Source organism: Scyliorhinus torazame, chromosome 18, assembly GCF_047496885.1.
Source record: "Scyliorhinus torazame isolate Kashiwa2021f chromosome 18, sScyTor2.1, whole genome shotgun sequence".
In the NCBI taxonomy this organism is placed as follows: Eukaryota; Metazoa; Chordata; class Chondrichthyes; order Carcharhiniformes; family Scyliorhinidae; genus Scyliorhinus; species Scyliorhinus torazame.
Genome location: NC_092724.1, coordinates 154,511,681 through 154,537,804, shown reverse-complemented (window position 1 = coordinate 154,537,804; position 26,124 = coordinate 154,511,681). Strand labels below are relative to the sequence as shown.

At 52.2% G+C, this 26,124-nt stretch overlaps 1 protein-coding gene across 1 annotated transcript in view; it reads right to left on the bottom strand.

Moving 5' to 3' along the window:
- Positions 1-26,124, bottom strand: part of gnav1 (guanine nucleotide binding protein (G protein) alpha v1) — a 196,135-nt gene that overhangs the window by 80,556 nt on the left and 89,455 nt on the right. The window contains 1 exon segment of the mRNA XM_072483654.1: positions 16,630-16,758. Coding sequence (XP_072339755.1) covers positions 16,630-16,758 — 129 coding nt within the window.

Genomic DNA, 26,124 nt, shown 5'->3' with positions numbered 1-26,124 from the left:
GCAGAAGTTCAGACTCTGCATCGACTTCAATAGCTTCAAGCCTGCTGGTAATGGTTCTCATATATTGCCATTTACATCTACTCGAGACCCGAAGTTCCTAACCAGAGGGGAGTCCGCAAGGTTTCACGGGCGGGGGGACAAAGCTACCCTCTGCCCAGCACCACATCCTATCATCGACACCATTGTTATATAAAAAAAGTAAATTTAGAGTACCCAATTCATTTTTTTTGGTTAAGGGGCAATTTAGCGTGGCCAGTCCACCTACCCGGCACATCTTCGGGTTGTGAGACCCACGCAAACACGGGGAGAATTTTCCACACGGACAGTGACCCAGAGCCAGAACCGAACCTGGGATCTCGGCGTCGTGAGCAGCAGTGCCAACCACTGCGCCGCCGTGCTGCCCCGACACCACCATTATAGCAGAGCACATACATGGCATGTGGGCGTCGCTGGCTGCATCAGCATTTATTGCCCATTCCTAAGTGCCCCTTAACTGACTGGCATGCCACGCCATTTCAGAGGGTATTGTAAGAATCAACCACATTGCTGTCGGCCAGACCAGGGCAGGATGGCAGATTTCCTTCCCGAAAGGAAGGTAGTGAACCAGATGGGGGTTTTCCGACAATGGTTTCATTAGATTTTGAATTTTAGTTTCGACATCTGCGACGTTGGGATTTGAACCCAGGTTTCCCAGAGCCGGGTCTCTGGGTTACTCGTCCAGTGACAATACCACTGCCACCCCACGCCGTGGTGGGTAGGATAAGGAGCACGGAAGCAACCTGCCATGACCCCCCCCCCCCATAAGGACCCCAGGGAAACAGTGATTAATCGCCCCGTGGACTACGAGCTCCTGGGCGTAGGAGGCGGGGGTCAGCCACCTGGGGTTTGTTGTGAGCAAGGTAGAAAAACAGGCCCAACTCGGCCCAAGACGTCCTCCCAGGTGGGATTGCACTGAGGAAGATGCTGCATTACGCAGACTATTGTAAATATGTAAATAAATCCATCTTCATTTACCACAGCTTTGCTCTGAGTTAGTATTCTGGCGACCATGGAGTAGCTAGTGGCATATTAAGGAGTGGGACGACGGAGCGGAACGCCTCTTTGCGTTCGCCTCGAGGACCCTGGCGGACGCCAAGCGCCGTTATGGTCAGATCGAGAAGGAAAGTCTGACTAGCATCTTCAGAACTAGGAAATTCCATCAGTACGAAAATGGATGACACTTTGTCATCGTGACGGACCACAAGCCGTTGCTTGGTCTCTTACGGGAGGTCAAGAGCATCCCACCAATTGTTTTGGCCAAGGTCCAGTATTGGGCACTTCTGCTTGCTGCTTATGAATACACTTTACAACACTGCCCAGGTAGATTGCCCATGCAGACACCCTCTGCCATATGCCTTTGGGGCAGCACGGTAGCATTGTGGATAGCACAATTGCTTCACAGCTCCCCCAGGGTCCCAGGTTCGATTCCGGCTTGGGTCACTGTCTGTGCGGAGTCTGCACATCCTCCCCGTGTCTGCGTGGGTTTCCTCCGGGTGCTCCGGTTTCCTCCCACAGTCCAAAGATGTGCAGGTTAGGTGGATTGGCCACGGTAAATTGCCCTTAGTGTCCAAAATTGCCCTTAGTGTTGGGTGGGGTTACTGGGTTATGGGGATAGGGTGGAGGTGTTGACCTTGGGTAGGGTGCTCTTTCCAAGAGCCGGTGCAGACTCGATGGGCTGAATGGCCTCCTTCCGCACTGTAAATTCTATGATAATCTATGATTTGCCCATGAGCTCCCCGTCCCCACCTGTTGTGGATGAGGTGATTGCGACATTGAATTTTATGGACATCTTACCGGTGACGGTTGCATACTGGCCATCTGGGGGCATCGCAGCTGAAAGTGTTCGATGAAGGCCTGGAGCTACGTTTGGTGGCCAGGTATCAATGGGGGCATCGAGTGAGTTGTAAAAAATAAAAAACTGTCTGGTGTGGTGGGAATTTCAGAAACTTCTGTCAGGGCCCCTTCCCCACCTTAGCGAATGGCCGGGTCGCTCATGGATTTGGTTCCACGTGGATTTTGCGGGGCCGTTCGTGTGGTCCACGTTCCTGGTAATGGTGGGCGTCCTCTCCAAGTGGCCGGAGGTCTGCAGGGTGACCTTCATGACATCCAGGGTCACAATCGAGAAGATCAGGGGCTCTTTCTGCATCCATGGGATGCCGGATGTATGGATAATGGACAATGGCATTTCTTACACCACTAAACACGGCTTTGCCGTGTTCATGACATGGCATTCGGCACATCCGGCCCGCGCCAAATCATCCTCCCTTGAGTGGGCCCGCAGAGCGGGCAGCCTCGACTTTTGAACGGGGATTGAAGAAGCAGTGGTCAGGGTTGCTGGAGCCAAGGTTGGTGCAATTCCTCTTCAATTACCAGACAGCACCGACAGTGACCAGCGGGATCGCACCAGCAGAGCTTTTGATGGGCCGACGGCTCAGGGCTGACCGAGTCGGACTTTGTCCAACCTCAGTGTGTGGGTCGAGCGGCAGGCGAGACACCATGGTTCGAGGGTGCCAGAGTGAGCCTTTCGCACCGGGACATCATTTACGCACGGAGATTTGGCGATGGTGCATTGTGGCTTCGGGGGTGGTACTGGGCTGGACTGGTCTCGTATAGGGTCCGAGTGCAGGGAAAAACCTTTAAAAAACATTTGGACCATTAAACCAGGCGCCTGCCAAGACGCACCCACCAGTGGCACTACCGTTGCCGCCACAGCAGGAGCCACCTCTCGGATTTTGGGCTCAGCCATCCGGGTTCCCGCTCCTGGTCCAGTAAGAGTGCTACGCAACAGGGTCCGACATGGACAATGTGTCCGGCGCCGAGTGGGGGGTGGGGGAGGGGGTGTCTTAACTCCCATGGGGACACAATCATTGGCCTCCCCTTGGGGGTGGAGGCCAACCACCTGGGACTTGCTATGAGCAAGGTATAAAAGCAGGCCTAACTCCGGGCCTGGTGTAAGAAATCCTCCCAGCCAGGACTGCACTGGGGGGGGGGGGAGAAGGGAGATGCTGCAATAGGCAGACCATTGTAAATACGTAAATAAATCCATCCTGGGTTACGACCGCTTTCCTCGGAGATGTTGAACAAACTTTAGTCAGAAGCACCCTAAGCCGCTTCGTCGCAGGCGACTGGCCGCAGTTCGCTCCGGCAGAGGGCGGCTCCACCACAATCTGCGAGTCCTCGCATTCTGACTGAGCTGGGGGGAGAGGCCGGTGCAATCCCTCAATATTAAACCGAATACCACAGAATAGAGGAGTGCTGGGTTAAAGCTCAATGCAGCTACTTTGTGGACACCCCCACTGAAATTTAGTTCCATTAAAGAAAGACTTGTGTTAATTTAGCGCCTTTCACATCCTTCAGGCTGTGCCAAAGCACTTCACAGCCAACCAAATATTCCTGAAGTGTAGTCATACGTAGAACACAGAAGCTGGAGGAAGCCATTCGGCCCTTCGAGCCTGCTCCGCCATGCATCATGATCATGACCGATTATCAAGTCCAATACCCTGATCCCGCCTTCACCCCCATATCCCTTGAACCCTTTAGCCCCAAGAGCTGTATCTAATCCCTTCCTGAAATTACACAACGTTTTGGCCTCAATTACTTTCTGTGGGAGCGAATTCCACAGATTCCCCGCTCTCTGGGTGAAGAAATCTCTCCTCACCTCAGTCCTAAAACGTTTACCCCTTATCCTCAAACTATGACCTCTAGTTCTGAACTCCCCCACCATCGGGAACATTCTTTCTGAATCTACCCTGTCTAATCCTGTTAGAATTATATAAATTTCGATAAGATTCCAGTCGCTCTTCTAAATTCGAATGAATATAATCCCGACTGATTTAGTCTCTCCTCATATGACAGTCCCGCCATCCCAGGAATCAGCCTGGTAAACCTTCACTGCACTCCCTCCATAGCAAGAACATCCTTCCTCAGATAAGGACACCTGAACTGCTCACAATACTCCAGGTGTGGCCTCACCAATGCCCGATACAATTGCAGTAAAACATCCCTGTTCCTATACTCAAATCCTCTCGCTATGAAGGCCAACACACCATTTTCCTTCTTTACTGCCTGCTGTACCTGCGCGCTTACTTTCAGCGACTGATGCACGAGGACACAAAGGTCCCACTGAGTATCCATCTCTCTCAATTTACACCCGTTCAAATAATAATCTGACTTCTTATTTGTGCTATCACTGGTGTCATGCAAAGACGGTTCGCTCACAACAAGCCCCCACAAACATGTTTTTGTGATGTTGATTGAGGATTGATTGGTTTCCGTTTCTACTTCCGATCGAAGTCCTGACTAAGCTGTAGTCACGCAATCTTGACAATGATAATGTATAAATACTGAACTGATTTTCTGTAAAAGCACGGACTTGAGAAGGAATCAGCAAGTTTCACTAACTGCTCTCTGACCTCAAGTTTCAGCCATTACTGCATGCAGTCGTTTTGAAAATAAAGCCTTGTTATTTTGTCTCAATGAGCGTTGTTGCATCTTTCTACTACAGAAGCAGGAAAATATTGACGACAACAAAGACACCAGGGATAACTCGCCTGCTGTTCTTCCAAATATGGCCCGTGAAATCCTTCACATCCACCTGAGGGGGCAGGGGGCACCTCAGGTTTAATGTCCCACCCGAGAGACATCACCGCTGATAGTGCAGCTCTTCCCTCAGTCCTGCACTGGTATGTCAGCCTGCGCTTCAGTCAAGGAACAGGATTCGAACCCTCAGAATCAGGGCTGAGAGTGCGATCATCCGGCTCACCGCTGACCATCCCAGAACACAAGTGGTTTTGTACAAAGGGCAGTCAATGTCTGAAATGGTCTTTGGTGGGCTAATGGCTGTGGGGATGGAAACTCTTTAATCAAGCAGTGATGGAGTTGGGGTGGGATTGGGAACCAAGGGTCTTGATGGAGGCTCAGCTAGGTGGGTCGAATGGCTTTCCTCGTCTGTACTTATCCTTTCGAATAAGGAGCCACCAGTTACTCTTCATTCCTCTCACAGCAGTTATTGTAAACCCTTAACACAGAGGCTTCACTGGGCAATCCTCGTCTTGATAGAATAATACAGAAAGAGAACATTCAGCCCCTGGGGTCGGCACGGTGACACTGTGGTTAGCACTGCTGCCTCACAGCACCAGGGACCCGCATTCAATTCCGGCCTTGGGTGACTGTGCGGCGTTTGCACTTACCCCCCGTGTCTGCGTGGGTTTCTCACGGGTGCTCCGGTTTCCTCCCACGGTCCAAACGTTAGGTGGATTGGCCGTGCTAAAACTGCTCTTTAGCGTCTAACAATGTTCAGGTTAGGTAGGGTCCTCTTTCAGACAGTTGGTGTAGACTCGATGGGCTGAATGGCCTCCTTCTGCACTGTGGGTGATACTATGGTTCAATGGAGCCAGTATTGGCTCTTTGAAAGAGCTGCCCACTTAGCCCCACTCCAATGTTCTTACCCCATTAAGAGGTGGTACAGTGGTTAGTGATGCCGCCTCATGGCACCAGGGACCCGGGTTCAAGCCTTGGGTGACTGTGTGTGTGGAGTTTGCACCTTCTATGGGTATCTGCTTGGGCCAAATTGCCTTCTTTTGAACTGTAGGGATTCCATGAATTATGCCCTTTACTTTAAAAAAAAATTTAATTCAAATTTTTGCATATTTTCAACAACCCCCCTTACAGAAATAAGAAAAAACAAAGAACACATAAATAAACATCTTATAGCTATGTCACGTATTCCCCCAATATATAAGCCCCCCATTAAACGATACTAAACACAGTAGTAAACACAAAGTACACCCCCCCCCCCCACCCCCGGGTTGCTGCTGCTGCTGTCCACCTCCTAACGTTCCGCTAGAAAGTCTAGGAACGGTTGCCACCGCCTGAAGAACCCTTGCACAGATCCTCTTAACAGTGGTTAGCACTACAGCCTCACAGCACCAGAGACGGCCTGTGTGGAGTCTGCGCGTTCTCCCCGTGTCTGCGTGGGTTTCCTCCGAGTGCTCCGGTTTCCTCCCACAGTCCAAAGATGTGCAGGTTAGGTGGATTGGTCATTCTAAATTGCCCCTTAGTGTGCAAAAAGTTTGGGTGGGGTTACTGGGTTAGGGTGGAGGTGTGGGCGTGGGTAGAGTGCTCTTTCCAAGGGCCGGTGCAGACTCGATGGGCCAAATGGCCTCCTTCTGCACTGTAAATTCTATGATAATCTATGATATTAATGAGGCATTTAAAGGTTAGGTGGATTGGCCATGCTAAATTGCCCCGATAAGGGATTGCAAGATGGGGGATTGGGCCGAGGTTAGGGCACTCTTTCAGAGGGTCGGTGCAGTCTCGATGGGCCGAATGGCCTCCTTCTGCACTGTAAATTCTATGATGCTGAGGCAAATTTTACCCTCTCCAATTTAATGAACCCTGCCATGTCGCTGATCCAGGCTTCCACGCTTGGGGGGGGCCCTCGCATCCTTCCACTGTAGCAGAATCCTCCGCCGGGCTACCAGGGACGCAAAGGCCAGAATACCGGCCTCTTTCGCCTCCTGCACTCCCGGCTCGTCCGATACCCCAAATAGTGCGAGCCCCCAACTTGGCTTAACCCAGGTGTTTACCACCTTAGACACAGTCCTCGCAACGCCCCTCCAGAACCCCCCCCCCCAGCGATGGGCACGCCCAAAACATGCGGACATGATTTGCTGGGCTCCCCGAACACCTCACACACCTGTCCTCCACTCTGTGCCCTTTACTTTTAAGTATTTATTCAATCCCCATTCGAACCATAACCATATTTCAGGAAATGCTTTGTAACAAGAGAGCACAGATTTATCACAATCGCACAAAACTAACAGAGGTTGGATAACGAAACGTCTCCAACACAGGGAGCGCTCTTCACTTCAATAACACTCCTGCAGCAGGAGTTCAGTCATTCTTCAAAGAGGGAATTGAACAGTTCCTGTATTGAAAGAGTTTTCAGCAAGGACCGGAAATGAGTAGAGTTAGACTGGGGAAGTAACAGTAGCAGAGCCATGATGGGCCGAAGGGCCCACTCTATACTGCGACAGTGCGTGATCAGCCTGCAAGAAAAGCCTTAAATTGGTCAAAGCAACGCGGTCTTCATCTATCAAGGTAAACAAACATACACTTTGATAGCTGGTGCGGTACTACTATCAATGGGCATGTAAGGAAAGAGACAGAGGAATGAGAGTGTGGGGATGCGGAGGAGGTCACTGACCCTAATCAAACTCAATTAATGCCGACCTTTTCTCAGATACGTTTCTGCTGGAAACTAATTTGGATGGTAATAAATGTTCTGAAATTCTATCAAAGTGAGTTCCATCAATCAGGGGCAATTATCTTCCATTAATGACCAGCTCTGTGACACGCCAAACTGACGTCTTGAAATCCCTGACGAATAAAGTTCAACATGAGACAGGCAGCAGAATTCAGATCGCCAGCTGGAACTCGACTGCCTTGGTTCATTGTCAGACACGGTGTGAAATAACGCAGCCTTGCTCTGCTGCAGGGCCTCGGTTTGACAGTGTACACAGACAGTCAGGACCGGCTGATGTTAGAACAGTGTCCAGTTAACTCCCTTCATTCGCGAGCCCCTCTATTGCGGGTTAGTGCACCCGCATAAATGTGTTTGGACGCCAAAATGCGGTTTGCGGTTTCAAACAGTTCGTCCATTGTTAGACCCCATATTGGGGCAGCACGGTAGCACAAGTGGATAGCACTGTGGCTTCACAGCGCCAGGGTCCCAGGTTCGATTCCCCGCCTGTGCGGAGTCTGCACGTTCTCCCCGTGTCTGCGTGGGTTTCCTCCAGGAGCTCCGGTTTCCTCCCACAGTCCAAAGACGTGCAGGTTAGGTGGATTGGCCAGGATAAATTGCCCTTAGTGACCAAAAGGTTTAGGAGGGGTTAATGGGTTATGGGGATAGGGTGGAAGTGAGGGCTTAAGTGGGTCGGTGCAGACTCGATGGGCCGAATGGCCTCCTTCTGCACTGTATGTTCTATGTTCTATGTTCAAAACTGTAGGTTATTAATCACTCATCTTTCCCACATACAAACTACGCACTGTTCACGTACCACCTCTACCTATGCACAAGTTCACAGTTTGCGATTATTCCCTCTGTGAGATTCCATGGGAACAGGACCGCTATGAACAGCAGGAGTTGACTGGAGAACATGCGCAATGTAACGAGAGGAACTTTCCAATTTTTAAAAACCCCATTCTTTAAGTTACAAAGCCGATGCACAGAGTGGACAGGACAAGCCCCTAATCCCGCTCATCGCCTCCTCCAAAAACCAATTCAAATTCAACCAAATTCATGGTGTCTACAAGCGAGACAACAAGAACAGGCGTTGGACCTCACCTTGGGCGCGATCGGACGCTTGGTCTTAGCGAAAAGGCCCAGAAGTTATAAGACAGGAACTTTCCTTTTAAGCATTTTCAGATTGACTTGAAGTCGTCTTTAGAAAAAGGCACCGCAAAAGATCTAGGGATTTTCACTTCAACTTCGCTACCATAAACATTTGTTTTACATTGGCTATTTTGAACTTTCGGCCTATCCACGCCCTCCGGTTATACACTTCGATTTATATCCCGAAAGCTCTACGTCGGGACAAAGTCATGAGCCGACACTGTCTGGAAGGAGCTACCGAGAAGGTTAATTCGTTAACCCAGCGAATGCCAAGAATTAACCCCACAATGCAGCCATTAGCTCAGTGTTCTTAAATGACTGTCAGTTTGCTGCGTGTATTAATCCAATCCCCCCTGCAGCAGTGATAAAGAGGAGAGAAGATGCGGGAGGCGGTTAATTCTATTTATTTCACGCAAACATACACAAGGATGCAATGTGTGTGGACCTCAATTACACCTGCAACCTCGCACATTCTCCTTTCCCCAGCGTGCTGCCTTCCACATGCCACTGTCTCATTCCGATGAGCGATCCTGCCCAGTCTTTGTGCACAGGTCCAGGCCGACTACTCTGCTAGCTGTGCAACTGTGTGGGGCCTCACAGCAGACCCAGCGGGCAGAGCTGAGTGATGTACGGCTACTGAGCTGACTGAAGGTCATCCCGGCTCGCAGCCGGCAATCTGAGGCCCAGATCCAAGCTTTATTCATAATTGCCTCAGCCGCGTTATGCACCATTAAAGAGGCAGAATAAGGTGTAATTGCTTTACTGACGGTGATCAGATTAACAGATCAAACCCCCAGTGAGATTTTATGACAGCTGCGCTCTAAATGACGGGGCTAACATCCCATCTTCTCAAACAACAATCATTCAATGGAATGGGCCGGTGAAGCCACCGCACTGTGCTTTCCGAATCCTTTCACAACGTCCTACACTGTCCGTGTGAACAGGCAATGAGCTGCTCTGCCCGACGGCCACTTCCACCCGCAGCAAAAGGCCATTCAGCCCCTCGAGTCCATTCTGCTACCTTATTCAATCGATGATGAGTATTAACCCTCAAGTCCATTCACCTGCCTCTGACGCAGACCCCACACGCACATTGAGAAGTGGAAATCCGTCAAAATCAATCTTTACAATTTCAATTGAAGAAATTCCATCGTGTGAAGATAGGCTACTCGCTTTCGCTCCCGAATGGCCTAGCTACAACTTTACATCGTCTCCACCCACCCCACTGTCACCCTTATTGTCTCCACCCACACCAGTCCACTGTCCCCCTTATTGTCTCCACCCACCCCACCACACTGTCCCCCTTATTGTCTCCACCCACACAACCCCACTGTCACCCTTATTGTCTCCACCCACACCACTCTACTGTCACCCTTATTGTCTCCACCCACACAACCCCACTGTCACCCTTATTGTCTCCACCCACACCACTCTACTGTCACCCTTATTGTCTCCACCCACACCAGTCCACTGTCCCCCTTATTGTCTCCACCCGCCCCACCACACTGTCCCCCTTATTGTCTCCACCCACACAACCCCACTGTCACCCTTATTGTCTCCACCCACACCACTCTACTGTCACCCTTATTGTCTCCACCCACACCACTCTACTGTCACCCTTATTGTCTCCACCCACACCACTCTACTGTCACCCTTATTGTCTCCACCCACACCACTCTACTGTCACCCTTATTGTCTCCACCCACACCACTCCACTGTCACCCTTATTGTCTCCACCCACACCACACCACTGCCCCCCTTATTGTCTCCACCCACACAACCCCACTGTCCCCCTTATTGTCTCCACCCCCACCACTCTCCTGTCCCCCTTTGTCTCCACCCACAGCACCCCACTGTCACCCTTATTGTCTCCATCCACACCAGTCCAGTGTCTCCCTTATTGTCTCCACCCACAGCACCCCACTGTCCCCCTTATTGTCTCCACCCACACCACCCCACTGTCACCCTTATTGTCTCCACCCACACTCCACTGTCCCCCTTATTGTCTCCACCCACACAACCTCACTGTCACCCTTATTGTCTCCACCCACAGCACTCTACTGTCACCCTTATTGTCTCCACCCACACCACTCCACTGTCCCCCTTATTGTCTCCACCCACACCACCCCACTGTCCCCCTTATTGTCTCCACCCACACTCCACTGTCCCCCTTATTGTCTCCACCCACACCACCCCACTGTCACCCTTATTGTCTCCACCCACACCACTCCACTGTCCCCCTTATTGTCTCCACCCACACCACTCTACTGTCCCCCTTATTGTCTCCACCCACACCACTCCACTGTCCCCCTTATTGTCTCCACCCACAGCACTCTACTGTCCCCCTTATTGTCTCCACCCACACCACCCCACTGTCCCCTCTGCTCTGCAGTCCCTGTACTGGCTGGGGGAGATTTACCACTTATGCTGAAACTCAGAGAATCTTAAAGACCTTCATGTACAGTTAAGTCTTCACTTTGTTGTCCTGCTTTAAGTGTTTTTAATGGGACCTGTGTCCGCATTCCAGCTATGCAAAGTGACATGAATGTTATTTTATGCTGGGTGAGATGTAGGCTCGTGCGACCCGATTACACCATTTAGGATTGGTCACTCCGCTCGCTGACCCGCTCGGCGGACACCAATCCTCCCACTCGTGACCAATCCCATTCGCCACTCACCTCACACCGAGTGTTCAGGGGAGGGAAACTGCCACCCGCAGCTGGTCAGTGGGAGGGTCGGGGTTCGGGGAGCGATGAGACGGGAGGGCCGGGGTGGGAGCGACGAGAGGGGAGGGCCCGGGCGGGGGGAGCGACGAGAGGGGAGGGATGAGGGTCGGGTGACGAGAGGGTTGTGGGGTGGGTCAGGGAGCAATGAGTGGGGGTGGGTCAGGGAGCAATGAGTGGGGGGGGGTAAGGCAGCAATGGGAGAGGATGGGGGGGGGGGGCGGAGAGATCCTGGACACAGCAGGATCCCAAAAGAGCTGTCAGTTGGGTCTCAAGGAGCATCACTCAAGTCTCAAAGTCAGACCTCAGGGCTTTGAGTCTAACCGAGGTTTGAACCTGCAGGTCAGGCTGCGCGGAACCTTCCGGACCCACAGCAGCAGGAAGCTTGGAGGTTACAGGAAGCTAATTTAGCAGGGATACTAAAAATCAGCTTCTCGATTGCGGGACGAAGTTCAATAATTGTTCTCGGGAGTTTAAATACGGGTCGAGCTTCCCGATGAACGCTGGGAAGTCCTTTTGCAAATATTAGCAAGTCACACTCACTGAATGTCCACCTTGCCGGAAATAGATTTTTTAAAATTTAGAGTACCCAATTCATTTTTTCCAATTAAGGTGCAATTTAGCGTAGCCAATCCACCTAGCCTGCACATCTTTGGGTTGTGGGGGCGAGACCCACGCAGACACGGGGAGAATGTGCAAACTCCGCCCGGACAGTGACCCAGAGCCGGGATCGAACCTGGGACCTCGGCGCCGTGAGGCAGCAGTGCTAACCCACTGCGCCACCGTGCTGCCCAACATTCACATTCACAACTGCACATAACTGGCAAGCACCTGGTGAGGTAGAATTCCTCCACGGTGGACAGTGAGTTGCTGCTACATTGTCCTCCTGGGCAGTGTCTGTAAATGCCGCCCACGCTCGGGACTGGCTGGTGGCAGAGGGCGTGGAGGATGGCCAAGGAAGGGAGGAAGAGTGAGCGATGAACATTGGAGCAGTGACTGGGTGCCTGGGCAGGGACGGTGCTGGGGGCCCGTGGAGGGACGGTGCAGGGTGCCCGGGGAGGGTGCCCGGAGAGGGACGGTGCAGGGTGTCTGGGGAGGGTGTCCGGGGAGGGACGGTGCAGGGTGTCTGGGGAGGGTGCCCGGGGAGGGACGGTGCAGGGTGTCTGGGGAGGGTGCCCGGAGAGGGACGGTGCAGGGTGTCTGGGGAGGGTGCCCGGGGAGGGAGGGTGCAGGGTGCCCGGGGAGGGACGGTGCAGGGTGCCCGCGGAGAGACGGTGCAGGGTGTCCGGGGAGGGACGGTGCAGGGTGCCCGGGGAGGTATGGTGCAGGGTGCCCGGGGAGGTACGGTGCAGGGTGCCCGGGGAGGTACGGTGCAGGGTGCCCGGGGAGGTACGGTGCAGGGTGTCCGGGGAGGTACGGTGCAGGGTGCCTGGGGAGGGATGGTGCAGGGTGTCCAGGGGGGGACGGTGCAGGGTGCCCAGGGGGGACGGTGCAGTGTGTCCGGGGAGGGTGTCCGGGGAGGGACGGTGCAGGGTCTCCGGGAAGGGATGGTGCAGGGTGCCCGGGGAGGGTGCCCGGAGAGGGACGGTGCAGGGTGTCTGGGGAGGGTGTCCGGGGAGGGACGGTGCAGGGTGCCCGGGGGGGGGGGGGGGGGGGGGGTGCAGGGTGTCTGGGGAGGGTGCCCGGGGAGGGACGGTGCAGGGTGTCTGGGGAGGGTGCCCGGAGAGGGACGGTGCAGGGTGTCTGGGGAGGGTGCCCGGGGAGGGAGGGTGCAGGGTGCCTGGGGAGGGACGGTGCAGGGTGCCCGCGGAGAGACGGTGCAGGGTGTCCGGGGAGGGACGGTGCAGGGTGCCCGGGGAGGTATGGTGCAGGGTGCCCGGGGAGGTACGGTGCAGGGTGCCCGGGGAGGTACGGTGCAGGGTGCCCGGGGAGGTACGGTGCAGGGTGTCCGGGGAGGTACGGTGCAGGGTGCCTGGGGAGGGATGGTGCAGGGTGTCCAGGGGGGGACGGTGCAGGGTGCCCAGGGGGGACGGTGCAGTGTGTCCGGGGAGGGTGTCCGGGGAGGGACGGTGCAGGGTCTCCGGGAAGGGATGGTGCAGGGTGTCGGGGGAGGGACGGTGCAGGGTGTCCGGGGAGGGCGGTGCAGGGTGTCCGGGGAGGGTGCTCCGGGGAGGGACGGTGCAGGGTGCCCGTGGAGGGACTGTGCAGGGTGTCCGAGGAGGGACGGTGCAGGGTGTCCGGGGAGGGACGGTGCAAGGTGTCCGGGGAGGGACGGTGCAGAGCGTCCGGGGAGGGACGGTGCAGGGTGTCCGGGGAGGGATGGTGCAGGGTGTCCGGGGAGGGACGGTGCAGGGTGCCCGGGGAGGGACGGTGCAGGGTGTCCGGGGAGGGACGGTGCAGGGTGTCCGGGGAGGGATGGTGCAGGGTGTCCGGGGAGGGACGGTGCAGGGCGCCCGGGGAGGGACGGTGCAGGGTGTCCGGGGAGGGACAGTGCAGGGCGCCCGGGGAGGGATGGTGCTGGGTGTCTAGGTGCCCTTTAAATATGGAACGCAGACCTTTGACCCAGTTAGGTAATTGCAGATGACAACTTACTGCCAACCACTACGTGAGAATCGGTTAGGATCCCGGACAAGAACCCAACTATTTCCAATTTGTAAAACTGAGTAAATGTTACTACCCCACAGCAGTGATAACGTGACCTACAGGTATCTGAAATGCTAAAACAAATGTTAATTTAATCACAGAAGTAATCACATTAGCTATAAAGAAATAGCTTTACAGTTAACAGTTACAATAGTCCCGCGAAAGAGAAAACCTCAATTTACTACTTATATTCCAATTAAGCAAACCAATATATTTGAAATACCACTCATGAATAAAGTTAACCCGGGTTTTACCTGCTTTTCTTTGTGCAGAACCTTTGGAGAGAGAACGTTTTGGGCCCAAACTGAAACCTCTCTGTTCAGATGAGAGTTCCTGGACCACCTGACTTTTCAGACGGACCTGGCTCCTCCCATTAACCACATCATCTGTACCCAAAGCATAAGGCATTCTTTTGTCTCTTCTTACAAGATGTCCCTTGATTTGTTTAGCCAGGACCAAACACAATATCCCTCATAATTTATCTGCAGCCCAGGAGTCCTTCAAATATAAACAATATTCCATTAACTGTCCATCTGTAAACAAATAAATGGTTCTCAAGATCTATTAGCAGAACATTTCATCTTTGAATCAATGATTACCTCACTTTTATGACACCTTAATCTCTGCTCTAGCGGGCATACTGTCTGTATGCACCATAACCCGGGTTTTAATGACATTACTGCACAAAATATACAACATGACAATTTCTTCCATTCATCACACAAGCTCCTCGCTGATACACATTGAACAGCGCGAGATTGTGCGCTTGGCCCGCTGTCCCAGCCCCCAGCGGGTTTCACTCTCACTTCCATGCCCACCACTGACCTAGACACTCAAACGGAAGATTCTGACCTGCAGTGCAGTATCGAGGGAGTGCTGCACTGTTTTATTTTTTTTACATACACACAGGGTGCTAAACTGAGATTTAATCTGTATGAGTGCGGGTTGTTAAATTGCATACCTCCTTTTATTGACATCAACCCGATTTCTTTTTTACTTCCTTGCCATTCCCACTCCGACAAAGAAACCCCCCCAGAAAATGCGGAAATTCAGGCCAGGTAATAGCTTTCCACAGACCCGTGCTGCTTCACAAGGATTTCTGGGATATTACGAGGCTATTCTTAGAAATAATTATGTCGTAATGTGCAAATGAAGGTAATTTAAGGACTACAAAGCAAGACTCACAATCAAAGGCTCCAGCTCATCATACGACAGCAACGGGGAAAAAACAGGTATTGAATTCCACATCAAACGTGTCAAACTGAGAGCAAACAGCTGCATATTCATCAGAGGCTGACATCACCTGGGGACTTCAATGGTCAATCTCCAGGGCACCAGACATCATTTATTCTCAGCGTAAGCATGCTGGTGAGATGCACAGAGTAAGGCCCCCACCAATCAATCTATCTCCAAACCCTGTGCTGGGACGTGAATCATACTCACAGTGAGGACGATGAGAGCAGAGTCTCCACCGGCAGACCGGTTGCCAGGTGTCAACCAGGTAGGACTGTACCCCCCACCCCCAACCCACCCACCAACCTAAATAATGTCCTTTGCACCCCCCACCCCCCCACCCCCCACCCACCTAAATAATGTCCTTTGCAGCCCCCCTCCCCCCCAACAACTTGCATTTACATAGCACGTAGAAGAACATCCCAAAGTGTTTCAAAGGAACAATATCAAACAAACTTTTAGCACCGAGACACAAGGTGACGTTAGAGGCAGATGGTCAAAAGCATGGCCAAAGTGGTAGGTTTTTGTTGTCAGGTGTCGGGCCTAGTTCAGTAGACCGTATTATCTATACTCTTAGGTACTTCAACATTAAGTATTAACCACTAGAAAGTATATACATAAGTACAGTAAAGATCCAATCCGGCTGAACCTGGGACCTCGGTGCCGTGAGGCAGCCGTGCGAGTGTATCGTCTTTATTTATTTGTTGAAGGGATGTGGCCGCCGCTGGCTGGGCCATTTCAGAGGGGCATTTATGAGGCAATCACACATCGGCCAGGTAAAGACAGCAGATTACCTTCCCGCAAGTAAAGGACCCACTGAAGGAAGTAAAGGGAAGTAGGGCATTGGTAAATTAGCCAGGGATATTAGACTTTGTAATTCAAGATTTTTTGTTCCTCTAGTTGAATTCATATTTCACCATCGGCCGTGGTGGGATTCGAACCCAAAGTCCTAGAGCATTGCCCCGGGTCTCTGGAGTACTAGTCCAGTGACAATACCACTGCGCCGCCATCTCCCCATGTGTATCCCCGTGAGTGTGTTAACCTTTCACGTGCCAGACCCTTACGCTACAGTTTTCAGGAGTGTCTTATTGGAGGAGAGAGAGGTGGAGAGAGAGGTAGAGAGGCGAAGAGATGCAGGGAGTGAAATCCAGAGTTTAGGGCCGTTGAAGACGTGGCTACCAATGGCTGAGATTAAAACTGGGGATGCACCAATGTGAAGTGTCTGGCCAGGTGAAATCGCCCAGCGCCTCGGAACGACCAGGCGCCTGGCCTCAGAGCACTGAATGTTAAAGCTTGGAAGGCCATTTGGCCCATCAGGCCTATGCTGGTTCTTTGGAAAGGGCTTTGATCAATTAGTCGCACAGACCACCCATAACCTCCCCCGCCACGCACTTTCCTCACAGTCCGGCAGATTTTGTCTCCTCCAGACACCTCCTGCCCGGGTTCCCCCCCCCCCCCACTTCCCCCATTCTTCTGGCAATCACCTCAAAGCCGAGCCCCCTGGTTACTGACCCTCCTGTAGAGGACCAGGGAGCAAAGAGCCAGATTGCCCGATTTGTAGAGATCATTGACCGCAAACAGAAAGCCGACGCTTACCGGATGATCATGTTATTTATTTTGAACTGAGTTTCTATAACGCCGGTCGTTCGTAAGCGAACCCTCAGTAGATCGGTCTGTGTGGACTTGTACTCAGGCGCAGTGATTCGACTCATGTTTCGGAAAAAACTGCAAAGAGCAAAGACAAACTATTTTTTAAAAAGCTGGGTAAATAATAACAACAGAATATCGCATTTTCCTTCTCTTTCATAAAAATAAATTTTGAGTACCCAATTATTTTTTTTTCCAATTCAGGGGCAATTTAGCGCGGCCAATCCACCTACCCTGCACATCTTTGGGTTGTGAGACCCACGCAGACACGGGGTGAAGGTGCAAACCCCTGTTATGGGCCAGGGTTTGGAGAACCCCAAAGTGTATCATGGAGTTCACCTGACCCACAACTTTTAATAGACTGTGGTATGGGGAGCACACGGCCCACTCTACAGGCGTGGTACAGCAGAAATGGACAAGTATTTTTTGAAGCAACAAAATGTTTATTCTATGAACTCAAGTTAACCTTTTTAAAACATAGTGAACATTTTAGCAACCATTAATTCAAATACAACCCCCAAAGAATACAACACTAAGTAATCCTTAATAACTTCCCAAACAACATCCAGAAGTCAAAAGAAACACCTTTTAACAGAAGCACATCAGGTTTACATTCGCTGCTGAAAACATTTATAATTCTGAAATTCACCAAATGATCAAGAGATAGTCTTTTCATGGCAGAGAGAACAGCAGTACACCTGCTCTGTCTGACTTCAGCTCCAACATTGAAAACGAAACCAAAAAAACACAGACACACCCAAGCTTTTCTCAAAGTGAAACTAAAAAGCAGAGCCAGAGCTCAGCTCCACCCACACTCTGACATCACTGCAGTAACATGAGCAGCCAAACATTTCTTAAAGCGACATTCTCATGACACTCCACACGGACAGGGACCCAGAGTTGGGATCAAACCCGGGTCCTCAGTGCCGTAGACCCAGTGCTAACCACTGCGCCATGTGCTGCCCTTAGAATATTGCATTTTATCCAATCCTTCAAATTGCTTTCCAGCTGATGCATTCATGCTGAAGCTCAGTCACCATGGCAGCCAGTTTGCACACAGGAAAATCCTACAAACTGGCCACCAGGGGGTCATTCTGGTCACCAAAAATCAGGAAGTAATTGAAGAGACACAAAGCCCTAGTTGTGTGGTCTGAGCGAAGGCTTGAGATGACCATAAGACATAGGAGCAGAATTAGGCCACTCGGCCCATCGGGTCTGCTCCATTATTCAATCATGGCTAATATTTTTCTTGTCCACATTCGGCTGCCTTTTTCCCCACATCACCTTATGGGCAGCACGGTAGCACAGTGGTTAGCACTGTTGCTTCACAGCGCCAGGGTCCCAGGTTTGATTCCCGCCTGGGTCACTATCTGTGCGGCGTCTGCACGTTCTCCCAGTTTCCTCCGGGTGCTCCGGTTTCCTCTCACAAATCCCGAAAGACGTGCTTGTTAGGTAATTTGGACATTCTGAATTCTCCCTCCGTGTACCCGAACAGGCGCCGGAGTGTGGCAGTGCAGCCTGCCTCTGATGAATATGCAGCTGTTTTGTAAGTCTACTTGTGACAATAATGAAGATTATTATTAATCAAGAACCTACCTATCTCTGTCTTAAAGACACTCAGCGATTTGGCCTCCACAGCCTTCTGCGGCAAAGAGTTCCACAGATTCACCACCCTTTGGCTGAAGAAATTCCTCCTCATCTCTGTTTTAAAGGATCGTCCCTTTAGTCTGAGATTATGTTTCTAGCTTTTCCTACAAGTGGAAACATCCTCTCCACGTCCACTCTAACCAGGCCTCGCAGTCTCCTGTAAGTTTCAATAAGATCCCCCCTCATCCTTTTAAACTCTAACGAGTACAGACCCAGAGTCCTCATACGGCAAGCTCTTCATTCCAGGGATCATTCTTGTGAACCTCCTCTGGACCCTTTCCAAGGCCAGCACATCCTTCCTTAGATAGGGGCCCCCAAACTTCTCACAATACTCCAAATGGGGTCTGACCATTTGAGAAGGGTGGAGAGCGAGAGGCAGGCCTTATAGGATATACAAGATAGTGGAAGAGGTACTGAACAAGCGAACCCGGAGGATTGCAGGAAACGTTGGAAGCGCATGGATGTATTGGGGGCAGGGGTGAAACAGGGCGGTGTTGGGGGAGGGGTGGGGGGGACAGAGGCTCAATGTGCCAACAGGAAATCTTGGGGTAAATATCAGGAGGTTCTGAACACAAAATAAGGGAACAGGCGAGGTGGTGGCCCACACAACAAACATGCAGAATTACAGAGTGTACAGCACAGAAAAAGGTCATTCAGCCCATCGGATCTCTGCCAGTGTTTATGCTCCACACAAACCCTGCCTGCCTCATCCAATCCCATCAGTGTATCTGTTCTGGGTTCTGTTGCCAGCAGTTGCATCAAACACCAATGGCTTCAACTTAATGCTGGTTGGAAAACCTAGGTCTTTCCAATCAGTGGCGAAACCGGACCCCCAACTCTGATTTGCCCTCCTTAAATCTTTGAGACGCAATTTAAAACCTCTCAACCTTTGACCAAGGTTCTCGGCCCAATGCCAACATCTCCTTTGGCGTCTGGGTGTCAAGATTGTGCCACTTGCGATGCTGCCCCCGGGGCATTTACCATGTGAAAGTTGCCATATAAACGCCAGTTGTTGCGGTAGATGGGGTCGAGTTGTGAGGCCGGCCGAGTGACCTCTGACATGGCACAAGAACACGTGCCCAATGATCGCGCTCACTACGGAAACACAGAACAAGCAACACTGGTCAAATCCAAGGGCAGAAAATAGGCAAATGGAATTCGATGTGGGAAAATGTGAGATTGTTCATTCTGGCAGGAATAATGACAAGTCGGGTTATTGTTTAAATGGAGAGAGAATGCAGAAAGTTGTAGCACAAAAGGGACTTGGGGTCCTTGTTCATGAAACCCAGAAAGTTAGCAAATAGGTGCAGAAGGTCACGGGGAAGGCAAATGGAATTCTGGCTTTTATTTCAAGGGGGCTGGAATATAAAAGTAAAGAGGAGTTATGGCAAATGTACAAGGGACTAGTGAGACCACATTGAGAATACGGTGTACGGTTTTGGTCTCCTTACTTAAGGGAAGATATACTGGGGGAGATCTTCCAGTCCTGCCGACGGTGCACCCTCAGTGGGCATGAGGTGGATTCAATGGGAAATCCCGTTGGGAAGAGCGGGACGCCTCCAACTGCCGAGGTGCGCGGAGGCCAGAGATTCTTGCCCCTCATCATTGCGGACAGTGCACAGGTTTACTAGGATGATCCCGGGTGTGGAGGAACTGCTGTGTGAGGAAAGATTAAAGAGGTTGGGTCTGTACTCTGCAGAGTTCAGAAGAATGAGAGTTGATACAAAGAATACAGCATAGGAACAGGCCCTTCGGCCCTCTAAGCCTGTACTGGTCATGATACCACCCTTGGCCAAAACCCTCAGCACTTCCTGGTGCCGTATCCCTCTCTACCCATCCTATCCTTGTATCTGCCGAGATGCCTTTTGAACGCCGTTAACGTATCTGCTTCCACAACCTCCCCTGGCAACGCGGTCCAGGCACTCAACACCCTCTGCGTAAAAAAAATATGATTGAACCATATGAGAGTCTTAGGGGGTTAGACAGAGTAAATGTTGAGAGGATGTTTCCACTCATGGGAGAGGGTGGGACCTGAGGGATAAGTCACAGAATAAAAGGGTGCTCATTTAAGACGGATTTGAGGAAGAATTTCTTCTCTCAAGAGCGGTGAATCTTTGGAATTCTTTCCCCAGGAAGCTGTGGAGGTCGAGACCTTGAACATTTTCAAGGCTGAGATCGATAGGTTTTTAATCAGTTGGGGAATTAATGGTCACAGATGTCATGTGAGAGTACCTTTAAGACATAGATGTTTAAGCAATGTACCTTTAAGGAAACAGTGATGTCAGAGAGTGGGTGGAGCTGGGCTTTAGATCAGCCATTTCACAGTTTTTAGTTTCAGTTTGAAAAGAGCTTGTGTGTGTCTGTGTGTTTCCAGAGAGCTGCAGTTTGGAGGAAAAGAGCTTGGGGAGTGTCTGTGTTTTGCAGTGAGCTGGATTTGCTGTGATCTCTGCCATGAACGGCCATCTCTGGATCATTTGGGTGATTTAAACTCATAATAGTAAAGCCTTCAACCTGATGTGATTCTGTTTAAAGGTGTTAAGTCTCTTGGAAGTTTGAAGGAACATTTTAAGGAGTTATTTACTGTTGCAATATTTTCTGAGTTATCTTTGAAGTAAGGGGTGTTAAGAGATCCAATGTTTATTTAAGATGTTAAGTTGAGTTCATGGAATAAACATTGTTTTGTGTTTAAAAACCCACGTGTCCGTAATTGTAATCCCACACCTAGGGAACAAGCCGTGTGCTAGGAAAAGCAACAAATACATTAAAGGGTGAGGTTGGTTGAACCCCAGGATACATTTTGCGGTTCTGAAAACGCCTCGCCCATAACACAGAGATAAGGCAGGAAGGTGTGTGTCAGATCAGCCATGATCTTATTAAATAGCAGAGCGGGCTCGAAGGGTTGAATACTCTACTCCTGGTCCTGTTTCTTATGGTCTTACGGACTAAGGGGCCTGTGTGTTCCCAGTGATCTGGACTTCCTCTTAAAATAAAGATTTGCATTCATTTCATAAGCACAGAACGTCTCAAAGTTCTTTACAACTAATGGTCTGTTTTTTTTCTGGAGTAGTCACTGTTACAATGAGAGGAAATACAGTTGACAATTTGCGGGGAGATCGCACAGAAACACCGGTGATCTGTCTCACCGAGGTTAAATATGGGCCCTGGTGTGGGAGAGAAGCTCACGGCTTTCCTTCAAATGGTGCAGTGGTGGGAGCTCTTTAATCCGCCTGGGGGGGGGGGAGCCGGTTGGGCAGCGGGCGGGTCTGCCTCTCGCCTGAGAGACGGCACCTCCGACAGTGCAGCACTCCCTAGCGCATCAGCCGACGTCTGGCCTTCTGACCCAAGGAGGGGGGGGGAGGGGGAGGGGGGGTTGGTGGTTAGAGTGCAATCCAGAAAGCTACAGCTGACACTGGAAACTCAGCAGACAGCGGAGGTGGAAGGTAAAAACAACACGGAACCTGCAGCTTAATTTGAATCTGCTGGGTCACTTTTGAAACCAGAGGCCTGCTATTTTGCTTTTTGACCACGGAAGCAGGGATCCTATTTTAAGCCACCTCACGTCAAGCAACAAATATCAAGTCAGGTGTGAATCAAAGTGAAATATCTCAATTGTCTGTGTAAGAGCCCATCCCTCGAGGCCCATTTGCGCTCTCGCTTGTCAAACTGAATTGGCCATCAAAATATTTCTCCATATATGTTTGGGCGATGACATGCAAGTCACCCTTCCACGGTGATGCAAGTGGCAATTCTTACGTTGCTCTTGGAAGCTGGGGGTCGGAGCCCAGGACCCGCCGGCGTTCCTGCCAGGAGACAGCAGCCAAGAAGATTCCAGCGTCCAGCTTCACATTGGACCAAATGTCAGGTTCCGAATGCTTGTCAATTCGGAATGACGGGAAAGCAGGCTCTCCGGCGACTGGCCGGTTCAGGTAGGGTCACTGCTGTCACTGCCATCAGCCTCCCAGCAGTGATGCATGTCACTTTAAGACTATTCCAGTGGTCAAACGCAAAGCTGGGAGGTACAGTAACGGCCAAGGCAGCCAGTCCATCTGTTCAACGCTTGGTGGCCCCTCCAGACTCTAGCTCCTCCTTCTATAAAACCTCGACAGTGCCGAAGGAAGCCATTCGGCCCATCGAGTCCGCACTGACCCTCTGAAAGACCACCCTACCTCGGCACACTCCCCTGCCCTCTCCCCTTAAACCCACCTAACCTAGACACTAAGGGGTAATTTAGCGTGGCCCAATCCACCTAACCTGCCCCATCTTTGGCTCGCGGGAGGAAACCGGAGCACACGGAGGAAACTCACGCAGACACTGGGGGGGGGCGGACACACGTACAAACTCCACACAGACAGTCACTCAAGGCCGGAATCGAACCCGGGTCCCTGGAGCTGAGAGAGGCAGCAGTGCTAACCACCATGCCGTCCTCTCGAAACAAAGATGGGACATCACATGGAAATAGACATTCGCGGGTGGGGTCAGCAAGAACCTGTGCACGGGAAAGGGAGCGGAAATGTGGAACACTTCCCCACACCCCCACACCCCAAAAAAAGAGGCTGGGGTAGGGCCGTGAGCGAAATCTAAAATTTCGAAGGGGAGGTGAATAGATTTCCGTTAGAAAAAGTGAATAAGGTTTGTGGAGCCAAGACAAAGTGCAAGTACGGATTAGCCCCGATCGAAGTGAAAGATGAACAGGCTAGAGGTGTAGAAGGGAGATCCTCCGAACTGGACGGATAATATCAGACGTAGAAATACAGAGAGATAGAACCTCAAGGTTTCCCCTGACACAGGGCCTGTCCGGAGAAATGAGCAAGCGCCCACTTCACATGGGCTGCGATGTCAGGGGCGCACTGCTGACGCGGGCCTTTATACACACTGAAGCGGCACAGGGTAGGCGTAGTGGTTAGCCCCCCTTAAGAGTCACGTGACCCAGTCAGCCAATGGGAACGGGCACGGGGATCTCGCTGCAGAGCGCGGGCGTTGCAGCCCGTTGTGGTTCTAGTGCTGGGAACGAAGACACCGATTACAGTGTCCTGTGTATTGTTGTGTTCTGCTTCTTCACGTAGCACAAGCTGCTGCCTTGACGTGCGCTCTGACAAAGGAAGGTTCAGACTTGGAAATGAAATGAAATGAAATATGAAATGAAATGAATGAAAATCGCTTATTGTCACAAGTAGGCTTCAAATGAAGTTATTGTGAAAAGCCCCTAGTCGCCACATTCCGGCGCCTGTTCGGGGAGGCTGGTTCGGGAAGGCTGGGACTTGGAGATAGATTTAACACATTTATTGAACAGTGAACAATTCTCCTACTTTGGTTCGACTCTCCTGCTGATCTTACTATAGTAACTCGATCTAACTAACCAGTCTGCTCTAATCCATGCGGTGGGTGTGATGCTTCCCTGACCTGCCCCTGTCCTTCTCTCTGAGTGTCGGCTATGGAAAGAGAAAGAGCATGTGCGCCCTGTCCTTTTATATGGGTAGCCCCATTGTGGTAGTGTCACCTCTGGGTGTATCTTGACTGCCCATTGGTCGTGTCCTATCTTACTGACCTATTGGTTGAATGTCTGTGTGTCATGATGTCTCTGGTGCTCCCTCGCGTGTTTATTTAGTGGTAATGTATCTACATTAACCCCTCGTGTATTTACAGTGATGCATATCACCACATGTATAAATCACATTTATAATAAACCTGTCGGTGTGAGTTAGCTAACTGGCGGTTGCCAACGATCGCATTTACTACGGCAGCGAAGGGAAATGGTCCCACTCCAATCGGAAACAGCAGGATGATCAATGATGAATCATTTTACAGGGTTGGTGATTGGTCAGGGGAGTGTGGGGCACCAGGTTCAGGGAAATTGCTAAACTAGCAAAGATCAAGGTTCCTTTAATTGGCCGTCCACCATGTCTGTGGTTCCATTGATGATGGAGTTGTTGACGAATCACAGAGATTAATCTCTATTGGTCAGTCTGCTCCAGCTCCGGGCAGGAGGTGAGGATAACCTCTGTGCTAGAGGGCTCCGAGGACCGTAGCTCTAATATAACTTTTCTTCTAATCATGTCGTACTTAGCCCACATAAAGTCTCAAATTACTCCCCCACACTGCATTCCAAAAGTTCAAATCTATCTCATTTGTAATGGAATCAATACTATTGGCTTTCACTGTTTCTAGCCTGTTCCACAGATTGATCTGAAGTCTGGTTTTGAATTTAACGCATCCACTTTCTGCATAACCCGCCCTTGTCCCCCACACCCCCTCCCAAACACAGCCCGTCCCCCACAACCCCTCCCAAACACAGCCCGTCCACCACACCCCCACCCAAAGACAGCCCGTCCACCACGCCCCCTCCCAAACACAGCCCGTCCCCCACACCCCCTCCCAAACACAGCCCGTCCACCACACCCCCTCCCAAACACAGCCCGTCCCCCACACCCCCTCCCAAACACAGCCCGTCCCCCACACCCCCTCCCAAACACAGCCCGTCCACCACACCCCCTCCCAAACACAGCCCGTCCCCCACACCCCCTCCCAAACACAGCCCGTCCCCCACACCCCCTCCCAAACACAGCCCGTCCCCCACACCCCCTCCCAAACACAGCCCGTCCCCACACCCCCTCCCAAACACAGCCCGTCCCCCACACCCCCCTCCCAAACACAGCCCATCCACCACACCCCCCTCCCAAACACAGCCCGTGTCCCCCACGCCCCCTCCCAAACACAGCCCGTGTCCCCCACGCCCCCTCCCAAACACAGCCCGTGTCCCCCACGCCCCCTCCCAAACACAGCCCGTGTCCCCCACGCCCCCTCCCAAACACAGCCCGTTTCCCCCACGCCCCCTCCCAAACACAGCCAGTGTCCCCCACGCCCCCTCCCAAACACAGCCAGTGTTCCCCACGCCCCCTCCCAAACACAGCCAGTGTCCCCCACACCACCTCCCAAACACAGCCCGTGTCCCCGGTGGCCCCCTCCCAAACACAGCCCGTCCCCCACACCCCCCTCCCAAACACAGCCCGTGTCCCCCACGCCCCCTCCCAAACACAGTCCGTCCCCCACACCACCTCCCAAACACAGCCCGTGACCCCGGTGGCCCCCTCCCAAACACAGCCCGTCCCCCACACCCCCCTCCCAAACACAGCCCGTGTCCCCCACGCCCCCTCCCAAACACAGCCCGTGTCCCCCACGCCCCCTCCCAAACACAGCCCGTGTCCCCCATGCCCCCTCCCAAACACAGCCCGTGTCCCCCACACCCCCTCCCAAACACAGCCCGTCCCCCACACCACCTCCCAGGTCCAGCCCATCCCCCACACCCCCTCCCAGGTACAGCCCATCCCCCACGCCCCCTCCCAGGTACAGCCCATCCCCCACACCCCCTCCCAGGTACAGCCCGTCCCCCACACCCCCTCCCAGGTACAGCCCATCCCCCACACCCCCTCCCAGGTACAGCCCATCCCCCACACCCCCTCCCAGGTACAGCCCGACCCCCACACACCCTCCCAGGTATAGCCCGTGTCCCCCACGCCCCCTCCCAGGTACAGCCTGACCCCCATGCCCCCTCCCGCCTCTCAACCACGGTGCCACCCTATGCTCTGCAGTGCCCCCCCCAGCACAGCCTGTGCCCTTGCACAGCCCTCCCCCAACCCCCCACCCCAAGCACTCTGCAGCAACCCCCTAGCCCCCCGGTTGCACCCCTCTGCACAAGGTGAAGCAGTTTGTTACGGTTGACAATATCTAATCGTTACAATCCAGCAGCAGCAATCAGACCCCATTAAAGATAACACATGAATTGAGGAGAGGGAACAATCT